The following is a 16,067-nucleotide window of genomic DNA, read 5'->3' as shown; positions in this document are numbered from 1 at the left end:
AATAATAAGATTGAGAGAAGTGCTAGCTTTCTGCATGTGGTATAAATCTTGTAAACAGATCGGCAGTGTTGAGAGGCATGGCATCCAGAGTTGGGTAATAGAAAACAGCAAAAACAAAAACAACAGCACACATTATTATTGCATATTGATTTTGTGTTTGGTTCTTTACATGCAGTTTCCTTATTTGTCCCACCAATTTTGAAAGAGCCATTATACAAATCAAGAAGCAGTGACACAGAAATGGAACTTTCTCAAGTTACAGAAACTAAAAATTTGCCAGTGTTGTGACTGATTTCTAGTCTTGTGATTTTTTTACCCTACCACCACATTTCCCAAATAAGAAGCTATTCAAGGTGAAGTTTAGAAAAGGAATTTGCAGTTCCATGCGTGTTTAAGTCCCTGGGGATGGAAGGCAGCTTAAGACTAACAACTCCACTAAGTTCTTTCTCAAATCTATCTAACTACAGGCAGAAACTCTAAATGATTTCTCAAGTCTGGTTCCCACTGACTCAAGGCTTAGGTGACACTAAACCTGCACATATTAGATGTCCTGGAGGTTGATAAAATCTGTATATACATAGCTGGACTGGTTTTTAAGCAACAAAGGAAGGTTGATAGTCATACCAGACTAGAGCATTATACATCTTCATGACTCAGTACTGCTTAAACTCAGCTCCCCACCTCCATCCCAGGCTCCTAGGGCAGAGAAGTGCAGCTGGTCCCAGAACCCAGAAAGAAGCTCCCAAGCTGCCATCCCAGGTTCCTAGGGCAGAGAAGCTCAGCCAGTCCCAGCACCTGGAAGGAAGCTCCCCACCTCCATCCCAGGCTCCAAGGGCAGAGAAGGTGAGCTGGTCCCAGAACCCGGAAGGAAGCTCCCCTGCTGCCATCCCAAGCTCCTAGGGCAGAGAAGGTGAGCTGTGTGGGTGCCAGAAGCACCCCCACCCTGTGGAAATGAGAAGACACATAAACAAGCCTCAAAAACAGAGTTCCAGATCACCTACAACAACCCCAAAGGGAAACAAGATGGAACAATCTGATACTCAACCACCTGGACTCTCTGACCTGGCAACAAAAGAGGATCTGGGAAAAATGAAATCAGAAATAATTACTCAGATAACAGCAAAGATTTTGCTCATGGTGCAAGACATGATTAGTAAATCTAGAGAGGATACAGATAAAAAAATAGAGGATCTGAGGAACATGATGGAATCCCAACATAGGAAACAAATGGAATCCATAAAACAGATACAAACAGATTTCCAAGAGAGTACTGCTTAAACTCACAGATTGGTCTGTAACTTTCTATTCTGTGACCTAGGCAAGTTATTTAATATTTCCATGCCTGGGAATCTCAATCCTAAACTGGAGATGAACAGTGCCTGTCTTATTGAGTTGTTATGAGTATTAAATGGGTTAAAATATGTAAAGCACAGGGCCTGATACACAGTAAAGGCTACAGAACAATTATTTCCAAAGACTCAGTTATCTTCTCAAATGTCCTCTCCATGTCTGACATGAATAAAGTATGAAATTATGAAGCATGAACAGATTTGCTGAAGTTTTAGTAAATTTGTTTAACAGTTTATAACTGAGCCCAATACCTACTATACCTATGCTTTATTGAAAAAAGTATAATAAAACATTGATGAAATATTTGCAAAAGAATAAAAGTTCACTCATAATTCAGTCATCATTACCCAAATACTACCACCTTTTAATATTATAGTACATTACTGTCCATGAACATAAAATTTTACTTTACTGCAATCAGTGCCTATCCACACATATTGTTTTTTATAATTACTATTATATTACAAGGACTTCTGATGTAACTTAGGTTCATAAACATGTTAATGGTTCTTAAATATTTTACTATCCTTTATTCTTTGCACAAACAAGAAATTCAGTTTATTAGCCATAAAATTCTTGGACTTTGGATAACTTTCATCTGAAAGCAAGAAAATGCTGCTTCTATCTCAAATATTTGGTAGATAATCAAGCATTGGAAGACATAGTTATGGGGTTTTAAATTATTTGAAGACAAAATTGACTGAGTTTTTTTAGTTTTTAAAAATAGATTACTAATGATTGAAATCTAAAAGGAAATCCTTCCCATAATGTCATTGAACCACTTAGCATTGGGACTGCCTGATACTATTCTGTTACTCTTTCTTTTTTTCTAGCAAGAAAGTGTTGGTTAGAACAAAAAGAAATAAGAGACCATATCTACCAGATCAACTTCACATAAGACTGGTGTATAAATAAACTAATCTTAATTGTAGAGAGAATACATATGAGAATGAAAAAAAGATGTTAAAAAACATAATGTACAATCTGCTGAGCAAAAATGCCACAAAGTTAGCCAAAGAGACAGAAGGAGCAAGCTGCCAACTGTAAATCATTAAACAGAACATATCTCACTGTATTACCTCTGCAGACACTCCACAATGTTGCTTCTCACAGTCTCGGAAAGGAAAAGAAACTTGCCTTAAATCTGCCCTTGTTTCACAGATGAAGAAAAAGGCCAGAGAAAGAAAAAGACCAATTTAAATTCACATAATGAGTCAGGTAGGGAAGAAAGCAGGATTCAAATCCAGGTCTCCAGATTCCACAGCCTGTCTCTTTTCCACAAGGCCACTGCAACCACCCATCAATTCAGACACATACCTGTGACCTGTATGGGTCACAATTGTGCCATAGTCTTAGCGATATATACTCCCAACCACATTAATTGCTAAACTCATCTATAAGCCTGACAACCTTGTTCATACAATTTGCAACATTATAAAGCTGGCTTAAATCTACACTGGGTGGTCAAAATTTCGTGTAGGACTTGTGATCCCTCTGATTTATTTTCAAAACTAAAGATCACAGAAGAATACAAACAAGCTGAAAATGTGGTTCCTTTGTAATAGGAAGGCAAAAATAAGTAGTCAAAGAGTAAAAAAGAAAGAAAGAAAAGAAAAGAAGGAAGGAAGGAAGGAAGGAAGGAAGGAAGGAAGGAAGGTTAGTTGGTTGGTTTAGGACACCGAACCTCAGAGCAGAGGTGGAAGGGATTCTTTCCCCAAGGTGCATCCACGGAATAAATAGAGGGACCAGAACCTAAATGAGTTTGGGGGGGTATCTAACCCATTAGTACTTTTATTTCACCAAATGTGTGCTATATTTATTCTATGCCTTATCAACACAGTGCATGAGCTTTTATTCTTGCCAGTACTCATACTACTTAAGGAATTAAAGTAGTTTCAAATACTACTTATGGCATTAATCAACCAACCACTTTATTCTGAAAGATTGATGCTGATCAGTTCATGCCCTTGGTTTAGCTTTATTGAGAACTTTGCTGTATTTGCATCATCAGTTTGCTTTTTGATTTATTTGTAGGCTTCCAAATCAAGCATGATTTACATGACAACCTTTAATCTTGACACACAGCAAATATTTCTTCTTTACATCTCAGAAGAATGGAAGAACTAAGCCAAATTTAAATAGTGCTGGAAATATTGAAACTCCTTTGCAATGAAAGAAGAACCTTTGAAAAAACCTGTCTAATTTTAAACTTCCAAGATTTTAACAATTAAAGGGATCATTTTTTTTGTAAATGTCTTATTTTATAGCATCTAAACTCAGTTTATTATGTGAACAAGACAAAAAGCAAAAAACACCCCAACATGCTTTGAAGATGGAAACGTGTCTCCAAATAGATTTTTTAGTCTCCAAATAGATGAAAAGAAATTTCCCAATTTGAGCTTTGTTCAACCTGATTGTGTGCCATCAGTGTTTTAGACAAATTGGATCATTTCACATGGATGACAATGACAGACACAAATGGAGTAGGAGAGGTTGACATTGCTGACTTCTCTTGCCTGCTTGCTAGAGGAACCTTGGATGTATTTCATTATCTTTTGCATGGCCTCTGAAAGCTTGTAGATTTTTTCCTGCAGTCCATAATTTTGAGCTGCTTTTCAGGTTGATGACCAGTCCACAAGTAGGAGAGAAATAGCAATCTAACCAGAGAATAGCCACTTTACTTCTGTTACATAGTGTGAGCCCCTTTCCATGATGTGGGCTCTCTGAACTCCTGTAGCTGGAGTTTAAGGTAGAAATCCAGGCAGAATATGTGCTAAAGAGAAAGGAAAAGATGCGTAAAGGGGCAACAGGTGTTCTTTGGGATTTCTGCCAAGGGATCAGCAATTGGATCATATCAGCTGAATAACATGCCTCTCTAGGTGGGAGTCCCACATCCCCAAATACAAGGAGACAGGGACTATTTCAAAAAGTAACTGGAGAGATGAGAAAACTAAAATTAGAACTACAAGCATAGATCCTGGAAAAGATCCTACCATGTTCTGAATGCAAGGATGCTAATAAGTAGATGAGAAGATGTTATGGGAAATGACATGTCGTCTTAGCCTCAGACTCTGGACATCTACTTAACATATCTATTTTTCTATTCCAAGCCTGTATTACATATCTATTTTTCTATTCCAAGCCTGTAGTAGAGGAATTAAGTCTCTTTTCTACACATGTTCTCTCTCTAACACTAAAGATGGTGATAATAAAAGACAAGGCCCAGGCAGGAGCCCCACAGTGTTCCTAAGGACACAGGTACATGTTCCAGTTTCAGCACAACCACCCTTAGCTTACCTACTGATTCATAGTTGAGGACACACATCCTGAGTGCCTGAATGTTCCGTGAACAGGTGAATTCCAGGTGCCACTGGGTCCCCAGTGGTTCTCATTTGCTAACGGCCAGAATTTGCAGTCTACATTTTTACGCATCCAAGATATAATACTTGACTTGAGGTATTCCCATACTGAACCCACAATATACTACATAACTACCTCAAAGCAAAGTCTTAGCAACAACAGGGACAAATTCAGGTATTTAAGAAGTTACTAGCAAAAATGTAGAATAGGGCTTGGGATAAATTTCAGTACAACAGCATGTGCTTAGCATGTATGAAGGCCTGGGTTTAATCTCTAGTGCACGCCCCCCCAAACACACACACACACACACACACACACAAACACGTACACACACACACACACAAACACACACGCAAGAGTGAGTCAAAGAATCTCTTTGAGTAAGTTAAAGACTCGGCAGATGCCAATGAAGATCATTTGTTGAGTGTCTATGTAGCATGCTTCTGCTAAAACTATGAAGATGGCAAAGGACCAATGTCTATCTTCCAACATGCACAGTCTAGTGAAAATATAAACATTGTTAATAAGAATGAAATTCAGACTGCGGCCGGGGATTTAGCTCAGGGTTTCATCTCCTGCTGTGCAAGCGCAAGGACCTGAGTTAAATCCTCGGTACCAGAAAAAAAAAAAAAGAATGAAAGTCAGACTATGATTTTAAAGACCTCTAAATGTTTTATTTTATGAATGTTTTAATAATTATAGTATTATAATGTGGGGATTAGAGTGAGTATAACAAATCTTATTTTACAATGAAACAAAAGTAAGATGAGCTGCCTAAGTCACTTAGTCTTTCTAAACCACTGTTTTGTTGTCTATATAATGAAGTTAAAACATGTAATCACACGTCTTTAAAAGAGATAACATACATTAAAAGTCCTCTGTAAAGCCACAAAGTGTCTCATGAACATTATTTACAGTCATGAAAATCCAGAAAACCCAATATTAACAAGAGCAATAAACCATTATTGGTCACTTAGTAGGCACAAAACATTTATCTAATAGGGTTAGTATTTCACAGGTGTAAAAGAGTAAAAAGATAGGGGCAAGAGAATGGTAAATAAAGTGCTGGCCACCCTTGGACTCATCAGGGAACCTAATAAACCACATAATAACTGCCTAAGTCAGACAATCGGCTGCTAACTAGGTAGGCAGTCAGTTGGAATCTTTTAGAGTAGATGCATAATTTGAGTTCAGATGTTCTCCCACACAAACCAAAGGGGAAACGAAAGGAAGGTATTATTGCTGTGAAACATTGAGGGTCTCTTGTGAGGTCATTAATCAGGTAAGATTTTAAATCTTCACCTCCTAGGTAATCTACTCAAACTCTGAAGGATTAATGAAGAAGAGGAGTACGAAGTTATGAATGAATCTTTTCATATATCCCTAGACTAAGCTCTAAAGGGCAAGTCAACACACTATTCTTACCTCTCTCCTCTGATTTAATAACATCCCTGGAACAATGTGGTAACTCAGTAAGTATTTATTTTTTGGTACCGGGGATTGAACTCGGGTCCTTGCGCTTGCGCAGCAGGCAGCGAAACCACTGAGCTAAATCCCTGGCCCCTTCAGCACGTATTTTGAATTAAATAAACTGAACCTCACTTAACGTTTAAAAATTTTGAGATCAAGAAATGGAAAGTAATTTGCCCAAAGTTGTATCTCTTGAGCTGAGGTTAGAACCTGAATCTTGTATGCCCGATCCCCGTTCTATTACAAGTTCACCGTATCATATTTTACTTACCCCAGCACAAAGGCCTCAGTGTTTTGCTGTTCTTTAACCACAAAGTAATTCTTAAAATTACTTTCCCATTCTGGTAAACTAAGGATTACTGGGTATTTCCTTTCTCCCCTGCAGGTTGAACCATCTGAGTTTAAGAGAAATGACTGTGCTGTACCTTAAATAAGTCAGTTCATGCCCACAGCTGGCATCTGATGATTGGTGTGAGACCCAGAACAGAGAATTAACTCTTCATGGGAAACACATATGCAGGTCTCTATTGAAAAAGCAGGTCAGGTTACTGTTTTCCATGTTCTGGACTTAAACTGATGTTTCTGGGAACCCTTCTGGTAGCCAAAGTTTTTACCTCTCCCAATTTGCAATCCCCTGGATGCATGAATAACTAAGGTGATTCAATTAAACATACAGAATCTGAGTCCCTACTGTGTAAATTAAAATATTCTATCCGATGTAGACACTGAGGTGACTGCAGGAACGTTAGAGGCTCACATTGTGCCCACAAGAAGTTAATCTATCAGTGGAGGCAGGAGGGTGAAATCTTTAAGATGGAGGATCACATCTGACTTTTCTTTTACATTTTCAGAACTAAGCCAATCAGGCACATAGCAGGCACTTAATAAATATTTCTTGAAATAAAGTTCACAAAAATTACAATGCTGATTGTAATAAATCAATGCAGTATGTTACAGACAAGCAAGTAGTTAAGTCACAGAAAGTATACCAATAAAATATTAATTTCATGTGGGGGTTGTAAAGGAAGAGACCAAGGAATAAGGATGTGTCCAATAAATCTCAAGAATTGAACAGAGCTATCTGACAATGAAAGCTATATTCATTCTGTTAAGATATATCTTGATTTAAGTAGCCTAATATCATCACATTACCATAGGCTGCCGGCAGTATCTTGTCAGGAGTTCAAAATGAACTTACAGAATAAATGTTTAAAGATAATTGGGAGCTGAAAATAAATGGCTCGAGTAAGAACAGAGAATTTTAAAAGTGATTCTGTTTTCTGACAAATTCGCGAGGCACAGAATGTCTTCTCCATTCTTCCCAAAAGCAAACAGAAAACTGAGAACATGACTCCGTATCCACAGCCTCAGTATTGATTAGATGATATCAAATGTTCTCTGTGGAGGTGCCTGGGGTGGTGTCATTCTCAGTTACTATTGGTTCTTTACTATTTAAACCAATGCTTCTTAAAACCAGGAGGTCACGCTGTAATCCAGATTTCAGTTAGGAAGCCTGGGGCACACTGCATTTCTGCATATCAAACAAGCTCCCAGACTTTGCCAATGTTCTTGGTCTGTGGACAACCAGTAGCAAGGGCCATGATTAGTGGTTAACTATGGCTAGCCATCAGCATCACTTAAAGGAGCTTTTCAAAACTACCTATGCCCAGATCCCAACCCAGAACCAATTAAACTACAACTTCTCTAGGTGTGGCCTGGGCCTCTTTACATTTAAAAAGTCCTACGGGTGTTTGCACAAGCAATATCCCAATGTGGGGTTGAAAACCTAGCTAATGAGAGATTTGATAAAAGAAGGAGAGGAAGGGAGAGAGAGAAGGGAGAGACAGAGCTTGTTTCTTCATGCTAAATTAATGCTTCTTAAATTTTAATGTGCATACAAATTAGCTAGAAAGTTTGTTGAAAATCAGATTCTGATTCAATGTACCTAGAGTAAAGATCAAAATTGGTGAAGTTCTAATAAATCCAGTCCGAAAAAAACCACATTTTGATTATCAAGAGTCTAAATAAGGGTTCTCAAATGGGCTGTAGCTACAGACATTTAAAAAATACATGCTGGGAATGTAGCACTCAGTACAGTGCCTGCCTAGCATGCATGAGGCTCTGAGTTCAATCACTAATAGCTCAAAATAAATAAATTAATATCCATTCTTTTCTTCCATTTCAACGTTCTAATGTAATTGGTACAGAGCAGTGATGGCAAATGTTTCAGAGCTTTCAGTGATACAAACATCCCACTGTGGCACATGTGCCATAGGTTTGCCACCCCTGGTATGGAGTGACCCTGCATGAGGGTGTTTACAAAGCATGCCAGGTGATTCTAATATGCAGCAAAGTTTGTAAACTACTGATCTAAACACTTTTTTATTTAAAAACCTCAAGTCCTTGGGACCTGCAGTATACAAATTCTGTCACAGTTGTACAACCAATCCAAATCTGTGAGACAATATTAATTACTGTGATACATAAAGATGACTGAAATTGATCATGAATTGATCTATTTTCTTTTTCTTTTACCCTGGGTAGCAGGAAGGAATCTAAAGTAATAAAGAATAAGAAAGGAGAAAGACCCGATGTTATTTGTACATATCTAAAGTTCACCTGGCTGGATACTCAGAACATGTGCTCTAATGAAGATTTTTCAAGTGCTAAAGGTAATGTGAAGGTTGTCTGATGCTGGTGACAGGGTTCCTGAATAAATAGGTCATTAGAATTTTTTCTGGGGTGAAGAACTCTTGAATCCTCAACTGAATCACTCAATGAATCTTTGACTATCTAAAAAGAGTTTCTAATAGGAAAAAAATAATTATATATACTTACATTTGTGAATATCTTCCTAGAATTATATTTTAATGGGGGGGAAGTTTGTACACAGCAGCATAAATCACAAAAAAATGTAAAAATTAGAATGAATACAGATACAAACTTTCTTTAATACACCTTTTCTCCTCCAGAACAAAATTTTCAAGTTAGCTACAATTTTTAGCTACAATTTACGCCATATGCATCGATTTAGTGAGGCGGGTGTACAAGTAACTAGGCATCCTCATGTACCAGCTAACTGGTTAAGACAGCTCTGTGAAGGAAGTCTGGGAACTAACATGCATAAAGACTGTCATCCTATCTTTTGTTCCATGCAGCTCTGGGCTTTCTGCAAAATGACTGTGCTTTTGGTTGTGACAAAAGACTTCAGTGACTTTAGGTCAGAAGTGTGACTTACTATATTACTATTGTGTATGGTAACAGAATTTCTGGCCTGGTTCTTCTCAGATTTGTTTGTGAGGTGCCTTCTCTCTGAACTCCCGAGTCCAGCAGAGGAGCTGGGACTCTTAGCATTAGCGATATGGGATACAAACCACATGGAACTCGGAGTTGCGTGCAGCATTATTTTATGGGCAATGGAGGAAGAAAAAAGAGTGTCACTGAGAGGCAGATAATCATTTTATGAGCAACCAGAAATTAGTGTATAAATTGGAAGCAAAAATGTTACCAAGAACCTTCACCACATAACCAAATTTAATGACAAAATACCAGGGATCACCTAAGCACAAAAAATTGTTTCATAGCCAAATGATACTCTCTCTTTCTGTTAACTTTGTTCTTTAGAAATGCTTAATCAAATATTACAGACATTCATGACTTAAAGAAGACTGGCTTCTCATTTTAAAATGGATTCTACGATAGAGTTAATAACCTCGCATATATTTATAGACATGGATTCCCTCATATATATATATATATATATATATATATATATATATACACATAATATTGTCAGACATGGAAATGCCCAGCAATGTATCTTAAACATAATTTATCTAAACTAATAATTACCAGCTAGTTTTAACCGACATCAATTCAGTTCTTTTCATAACGTAAATGCTAACCTAGGTCTAAATTCTTTAAACCCACTGATTAAATACCCAAAACACCTTAATGAATATATAACTGCTATCATCCAACATTCCAGCTTTATTAATCAGCCCAGAAATAGGCATTCCCTCATCCTAAGTGGATTGCCACAGTGACTGACATTCCTGGTTAAAAATAAAACCTTGTTTCAAATATAGCTTCTGGAGCTCTGGGTAATAAATATAGTTTTATAAAAGTTGACATCATTTCTTCCAATTTCACGATAATTAAATGCATCTAATATTCTTACTTGGCTACCTGACCACATCCCTTAAGGCTCTCATAGCCTGGTGGGCATTTTAAGGAGGAGGAGGAGGCAGAGAAGAGAGACAGACAGGGTTAAATCCGAAGGATATCCAGCCTTACAGTTTTAACAGTCATTTTGTTTATGTGCATTAAATATGCGATATGGTGTGTACAGCTCATGGAAACAGTTGGTGTGTGTGCATTATGCAGGATGCTTATGAAGAGAATATTAATATCTACATGTCCAGAAGTAGTAAATCCATTATCTTTGGGAGCCAACCGGTACTCTGATACACCGTTCTTCTTAGAGGTCAGTTCTAACGCATGCTGCTTCGAATAGACCTAATTTTTTGGCTGATATCTATTCAAAATGCAGTAAGATGTGCTCATACACACCCAGAAATACCATGTTCATGGGATGGGGGGTGGAGAAATTCAAATATATATATATTTTTAGCAGTACATTATTGGATATCAGATACAAACGTGCCTGTCAGCAATCCTAAAACTAATCAAACATTAAAAATTATATTGCTTTACCAACACATCTCTCCTCCCCCTCCATTTTAGGAGGGGCTCTCCCCTCACCAGCCCCCACCTACCAAAAAAAAGAAACTCATCACACATCACTACGCAACGGATGGAGTATTAAACACTGTCTTCCAGGCTGTGGGAGTTAAAAAAGAAGTGGTCTTCCTGCCACACTTCCCGGTGCTGCAACGGACATAGCATCTCCTCCTATCGACCTAGTATGATCAGCTGGCTCCGGGGCACTGCAGTCGCCGAGGACTGCCCGGGCCATACATGCACATGCACCGGGAAGTCTCTCGGTGGGGACAGCCACATACCTTTGCTCTCCATTTCGGTCCCTTTCGAGTGCTTGGAAGTTCAATCGAAGTTGGCCAGAAGATGTGGGCCCGCTTCAGATTCCCAAATTTGGGAAGTCAATCTGATGATTTCGCCCGTACTTCCTTCCTTCCCTTCAGGCTTCCTGAAAGATGAGATTTCTTAAACCTTGAAGCTGCAATCAGCCACCAAAGGACACTTAGCAGCAGCAGTAGCAGCACATTGCCTCTACAGGAGAGAGGCTGCGACGCGCAGCTGATATTGAAATGCATGCTCGGTGGCCGCTCAGAATTGTTAATATTAATATATACATATATATATATATTTCTTTTTTCTTTTTCCTTTTTTTTTTTTTTACCTGGGTCTAGAAGCGGCGAGCAGGAGCTGTCCCCCGAGCGTGGTGCTGCAGGTGTAGTGACGGATCATCCCACTTTGCTCGCTGGATGGACGGCGGATTTGCATGGGCGCCGGCACGCATGCGCAGGGCGTCCCCCCGCCCCTTCCCGCCGCCTCCCGCTCCCCGCCCCCTCCGCCCGCTCCCAGCGCCGGAGCTGTAGCATTCGGTTCCTAACTTTCCGGGTGTCTGCCCCCCTCACGCACCCCTCGACCCCCCCCTTCCCTCCGTGTTTCGCGGAGGAGCAGCAGTCGCCCGGGCTGTGTCAAAGGTCGGCTTTCTCCCTTCTCTCTGCCCCTTGGACTCGGTGTCCCTGGCCTCCTGCCGCCCCCTCGGCCTCCTCCTGGAAACTGTTCGAGGAACAAAGCCACTGAGGACATCCAAGACGCTCTTTCTAGCTTCTTTCCAACACCTACCGAGAAGCAAACTCCCCAAAGGGGGGACGCCCCTTATTCATAATAAGGAACAGGCAGTCATTTCTAGGAAGTGGGAGAGAAAGTATTTTTCTGCTTTAAAGCTCTAGAGAAAGCTGGGAAAGCAAAACACTCCTGTTGTGCTACTTTCGCATCCGAAATTTTTGAAACCTACGATATATTTAGCTTAGCTGCAAAATGTTCAACAGGGAGAAATTGCTCTATTTGCTTATTTATTTATTCATTCATTGTTTATTTAACTTTGTGGCACTGGGGATTGAACCTAGGGCTTTCACGCAGTGCTGCATCCTCTGCCTCCCCCTTTATTTTTTATTTTAAAACAGGGTCTCACTAAGTCACTGTTACCTGGGCTGGGCTACAACTTGCAATTCCTGCCTCAGCCTCCCAAAGTGCTGGGATTACTGGCGTTTGCCACCATGCTGGGCTTTATTTTTTTCAGTCTTTGAAATGCCCTGAGAAAATACTCATTCCTAAGGAATAAAAATCTTATTTTCAGACATAAAAACAGATCCAGAAAGCACAGCTATCTGGAATGGCTAGGAGATTTATAAATAAAACACACACTCCAGATTACACAAAATTTCTTTCATGGTAGATTCCTATTCCTAATTTTCATAACATTGAAAACAACAAAATGTACCGTCACCAAGAAATCCCATGCTGATTATAACTTAATTTACTTCTAGTGATTCAGATGGATGCTGGGATTTTCCAACACCTTAGGGCCATGAATACAAATATCAATCATGATGGTCACCCAGACTTGGACATCTATTAGTGGGCGGGTCCCACAGATGAACTACTGTATCTCAGCAAAGCCATTTACACTCAGCTTTGGAAAACTTGAACCTGGGCACCACATCCTAGGGCCTCCTGTTCTTTAGGCTCCCTGAATACATGCTTCGGTAAATATTTGGAAGAATCAGAAGAATCAGGATGGCCTTTTCAATGTTTAATATGTGTAGGAAATAGGCCGAATGGTGGGAGTGAAATTGTTCCTTAAGAGCAGTAGTCTCTTTCATGGACATAAGTAATTTCTGTGCTTAATACTGTGCCTTATGACATATTCATTGTCTCTCAAGACTTTTGATAGAAGGATACTTTTAGAGCACTTGATATTTGTTATTGTATGGATGAAGAAAGTAAAAGGGAGCAAGGAGACTTGGTAGGAGTGAACAGTGGAGCAGAACCCAGCTGGGGGAGTGAGGGTCCCGGCTTGAAGGCAGAGCGAATCCATCCTCTCCAAGATGCTTTTTTATATCACCCCTCTCTACCATCTACAGTAAATGACAACCAGAGAGCCTCCTGGCTCATGAATTGTTATTCTTTTATTCATACGTTTTTAAAGCCCCGATGTTTTATTAAAGAGAAGACAAATCTAATTTAATGCAGAGTGTGAGATCTGACATTCTGAACCTTTTTATTCTTCTCCAAGTTTTACTATTAGACAATAGTTGCTATTGCCACTCTCCTAAGAAAACTTCTAGATCTTTTTTTTTTACTTACACAGTCACTGGAATGTGTTCACCCCATTACACCAGTGTCCACTTAGCTAAACCCAATATTTCCCTCAAGATCCAACTAAAATTTCCCTCTCATCCACAGTCTTCCCTGACTCGCTCACATATTTATTATTGAGAATACTAATGGTTCTATAACTTTATTTCTTTTACATTTCTTATTACTTTTATTTTGAATCATAATTATTTATGTACATATTTTATTCATTTCTCTTACTAAAAAAAAAACCCTCTGGGCTCCTGAATCATTTTTGGAATCTACAAAGTGCCTTGAACATGTAAAATACTCACATGCATTGGATGAATTAATACTATTTAGTATATATGTTTTTGTGTACTTTACTATATGATATTGACTACAGGCACTATGATAACAAATAATAATGATGATAATATTTAGCTAATCCTACTGAAGGCCTACAATAAGGACTCCAAATATTGGAATGAATTTATCTTCATAAAATTCTCTGTGGTTAGTGCAATTACTGTCTCTATTTTGAAGATGAGAAACTTAAGGTAAAGCATGAATAAAACATAATCTCTGCCCTACTAAGGCTTATTAAAGATGATAGAAACATAACTGATTTTAAAAGGTAGAAGGCAAGGTAGAAGACAGAAGCTGTCACACATGGGGTAGAAACGTGGAAACAGTGGCAGTTAGCCAGACTGAGGGTATTAACAAGGTTTCCTAGAAGAGACACAGCAAGCTGGTCCTGGAAGCCTGAGCTTCACGGGGTTGGGGTGCAGGTGGGGTGGGAGGGGTGGGAAGCAGGGAGGCAGAGACCACGTGAGACTCCAAAAATGCTTTTGAGCATAAGAGGCACTTATCATTGTCCAGTTCTCCAGCAGATGTGAACATCCAGTGTAGAAGGGGAAGCGGAAGGAGTCAGAGAAATGCTCGGTGTTGCTCCAGAGCCAGAGCTCCTACTGCACAGTGCCTGGAGGAGACCAGATGTCTGTCTCACCTGAGTTTCCTGCCGTGAGTTTCAGTAGAGAGACATTAAAACATAAAGAAAAGAAACCAGGCAGATGGGAGTTTCAATGCAGTTCACCTGTGGTTGCCCGCTGCACCACTTTTGACAATCTAATGACTCTGTGAGCCCTGGTTTCTTTGTCTGGCAAAGTAAGTATTACCATCTTTCTGGGTGTAGCCACTGAAAGGACTGACCATAACACACTCAAAGGTGTATAAGTACAGGTCACTCAATAAATTATACCCACTATTCTTAGGGTCTTAGATCTACTGGGGCTCAAGATTAGAGATTGAAAGCCTTTAAAGTTTCTTAACCTTTCTAACAAGGGTCTAACCTCTCCCATACCAATGTGGAAGAGGATTTAGAGAAACAGTTACTTCATGAAAGTGTTCATAAGACATCATTTGACCTACTTATGATGAACCTGCTTGATGATGAATCAGAAATACAGAAATAGGGTAGTAGCCTGGCAATTCACTGTTTCAAAATGCGAGATCCCTTGACTTGGGATTAATTAATACCCTGGTGTGTGCAAGATATACCCTTCTTTTCCACCCATCATCGCAGCAAATTTTGGAAGAGTTCTGGTTTGTGCAGGATGCCCCCCCCCTTTTTTTGATACCGGGGATCAAACTCTAGATGTCCCCTTTTTATACCCTTCTCACAGCATAATTTCCTGGTTTGAACAATGAATTAAATGACCATAGTGCACCTAGTGCACAATTGGATGACAGTCTGGTTAACCTATGTGATTGATAGTCTCTGTGTTCACATTCAGATTCTTCTAGATTTTGCGCCCTGCCAGAATGCTCAGAAACAGTAGACAAGATTGGAATTAATTAACAGCAATGCATAACATTATAATTAGCAATTTAAAGGACCTTGCTAATGTTAAATCAATTACCAGCCCACATACATTTTTCCCATATTCTTACTCTATTCTTTGAGAAGAGCTGAATATAAATTGAGACGAATCTGTGACCTTTTTTTGTGCTCAGTTATTTTCTTACTATTCATCTTTTATAATGGAATGATCTATTATTAAAAAGATGGCAGCTGACCATTTATAACTCTTCTTGGTGGTGAGACTGAAGTCGACTCACCTTTACAAATGAGTGTTCCCTGAAAGATGGGAGAGGTGATCAGCTCACAGTCTCCACTGTGGATGTCGATTCCAAACTGTCACCAGAATGTAGGCTCCTCAAGGACAAAGGAACAGGTCCTTGTCATGTTGTATCTCCAACTTGTAAAAGAGGGCATGGTTCCTAGAAGGTGTTACTTAATACCTAATGAGCAAATGAATGAGTGTAATGGGTTAGAACATTTTTCATGACAATAAAGGCAATTCGTTGAGCTATTAGGTGGCATCCATTATTCTGATGGCACAAACAATGTCATGAAAAGGTCACGTGACTTGAAAGAAGCTACAAGACCATCATGAGGCAGGCTATCAGTTAACCAATGTGCCTAGTGCTTAATCTGAAACGAAGACCACAGATAATCAGGCTGAGGTTCAAGCATCTCTGAAACAGAGTTCAGATGT

The 16,067-nt window shown here is 39.3% G+C and overlaps 1 protein-coding gene across 1 annotated transcript in view; it reads right to left on the bottom strand.

The window, feature by feature from the left end:
* The window catches only part of Fgf12 (fibroblast growth factor 12), a 533,909-nt gene extending 522,214 nt beyond the window's left edge, over positions 1 to 11,695 (bottom strand). The window contains exons 1-2 of the mRNA XM_004834772.4: positions 11,561 to 11,695; positions 11,205 to 11,347 (exon numbers count right to left, since the gene is read on the bottom strand). Of these exons, the coding sequence (XP_004834829.1) occupies positions 11,205 to 11,217 (13 nt within the window). The 5' untranslated portion in view covers positions 11,218 to 11,347; positions 11,561 to 11,695. The remainder of the gene's footprint in view (positions 1 to 11,204; positions 11,348 to 11,560) is intronic.
* Between the last annotated feature and the right edge of the window lie 4,372 nt (positions 11,696 to 16,067).

The sequence above is a fragment of the Heterocephalus glaber genome, unplaced genomic scaffold, assembly GCF_053883595.1.
Source record: "Heterocephalus glaber isolate CG9 unplaced genomic scaffold, H.glaber_assembly_v1.0 deba00001504, whole genome shotgun sequence".
In the NCBI taxonomy this organism is placed as follows: Eukaryota; Metazoa; Chordata; class Mammalia; order Rodentia; family Bathyergidae; genus Heterocephalus; species Heterocephalus glaber.
This window is presented reverse-complemented; position numbering and strand designations above follow the sequence as displayed.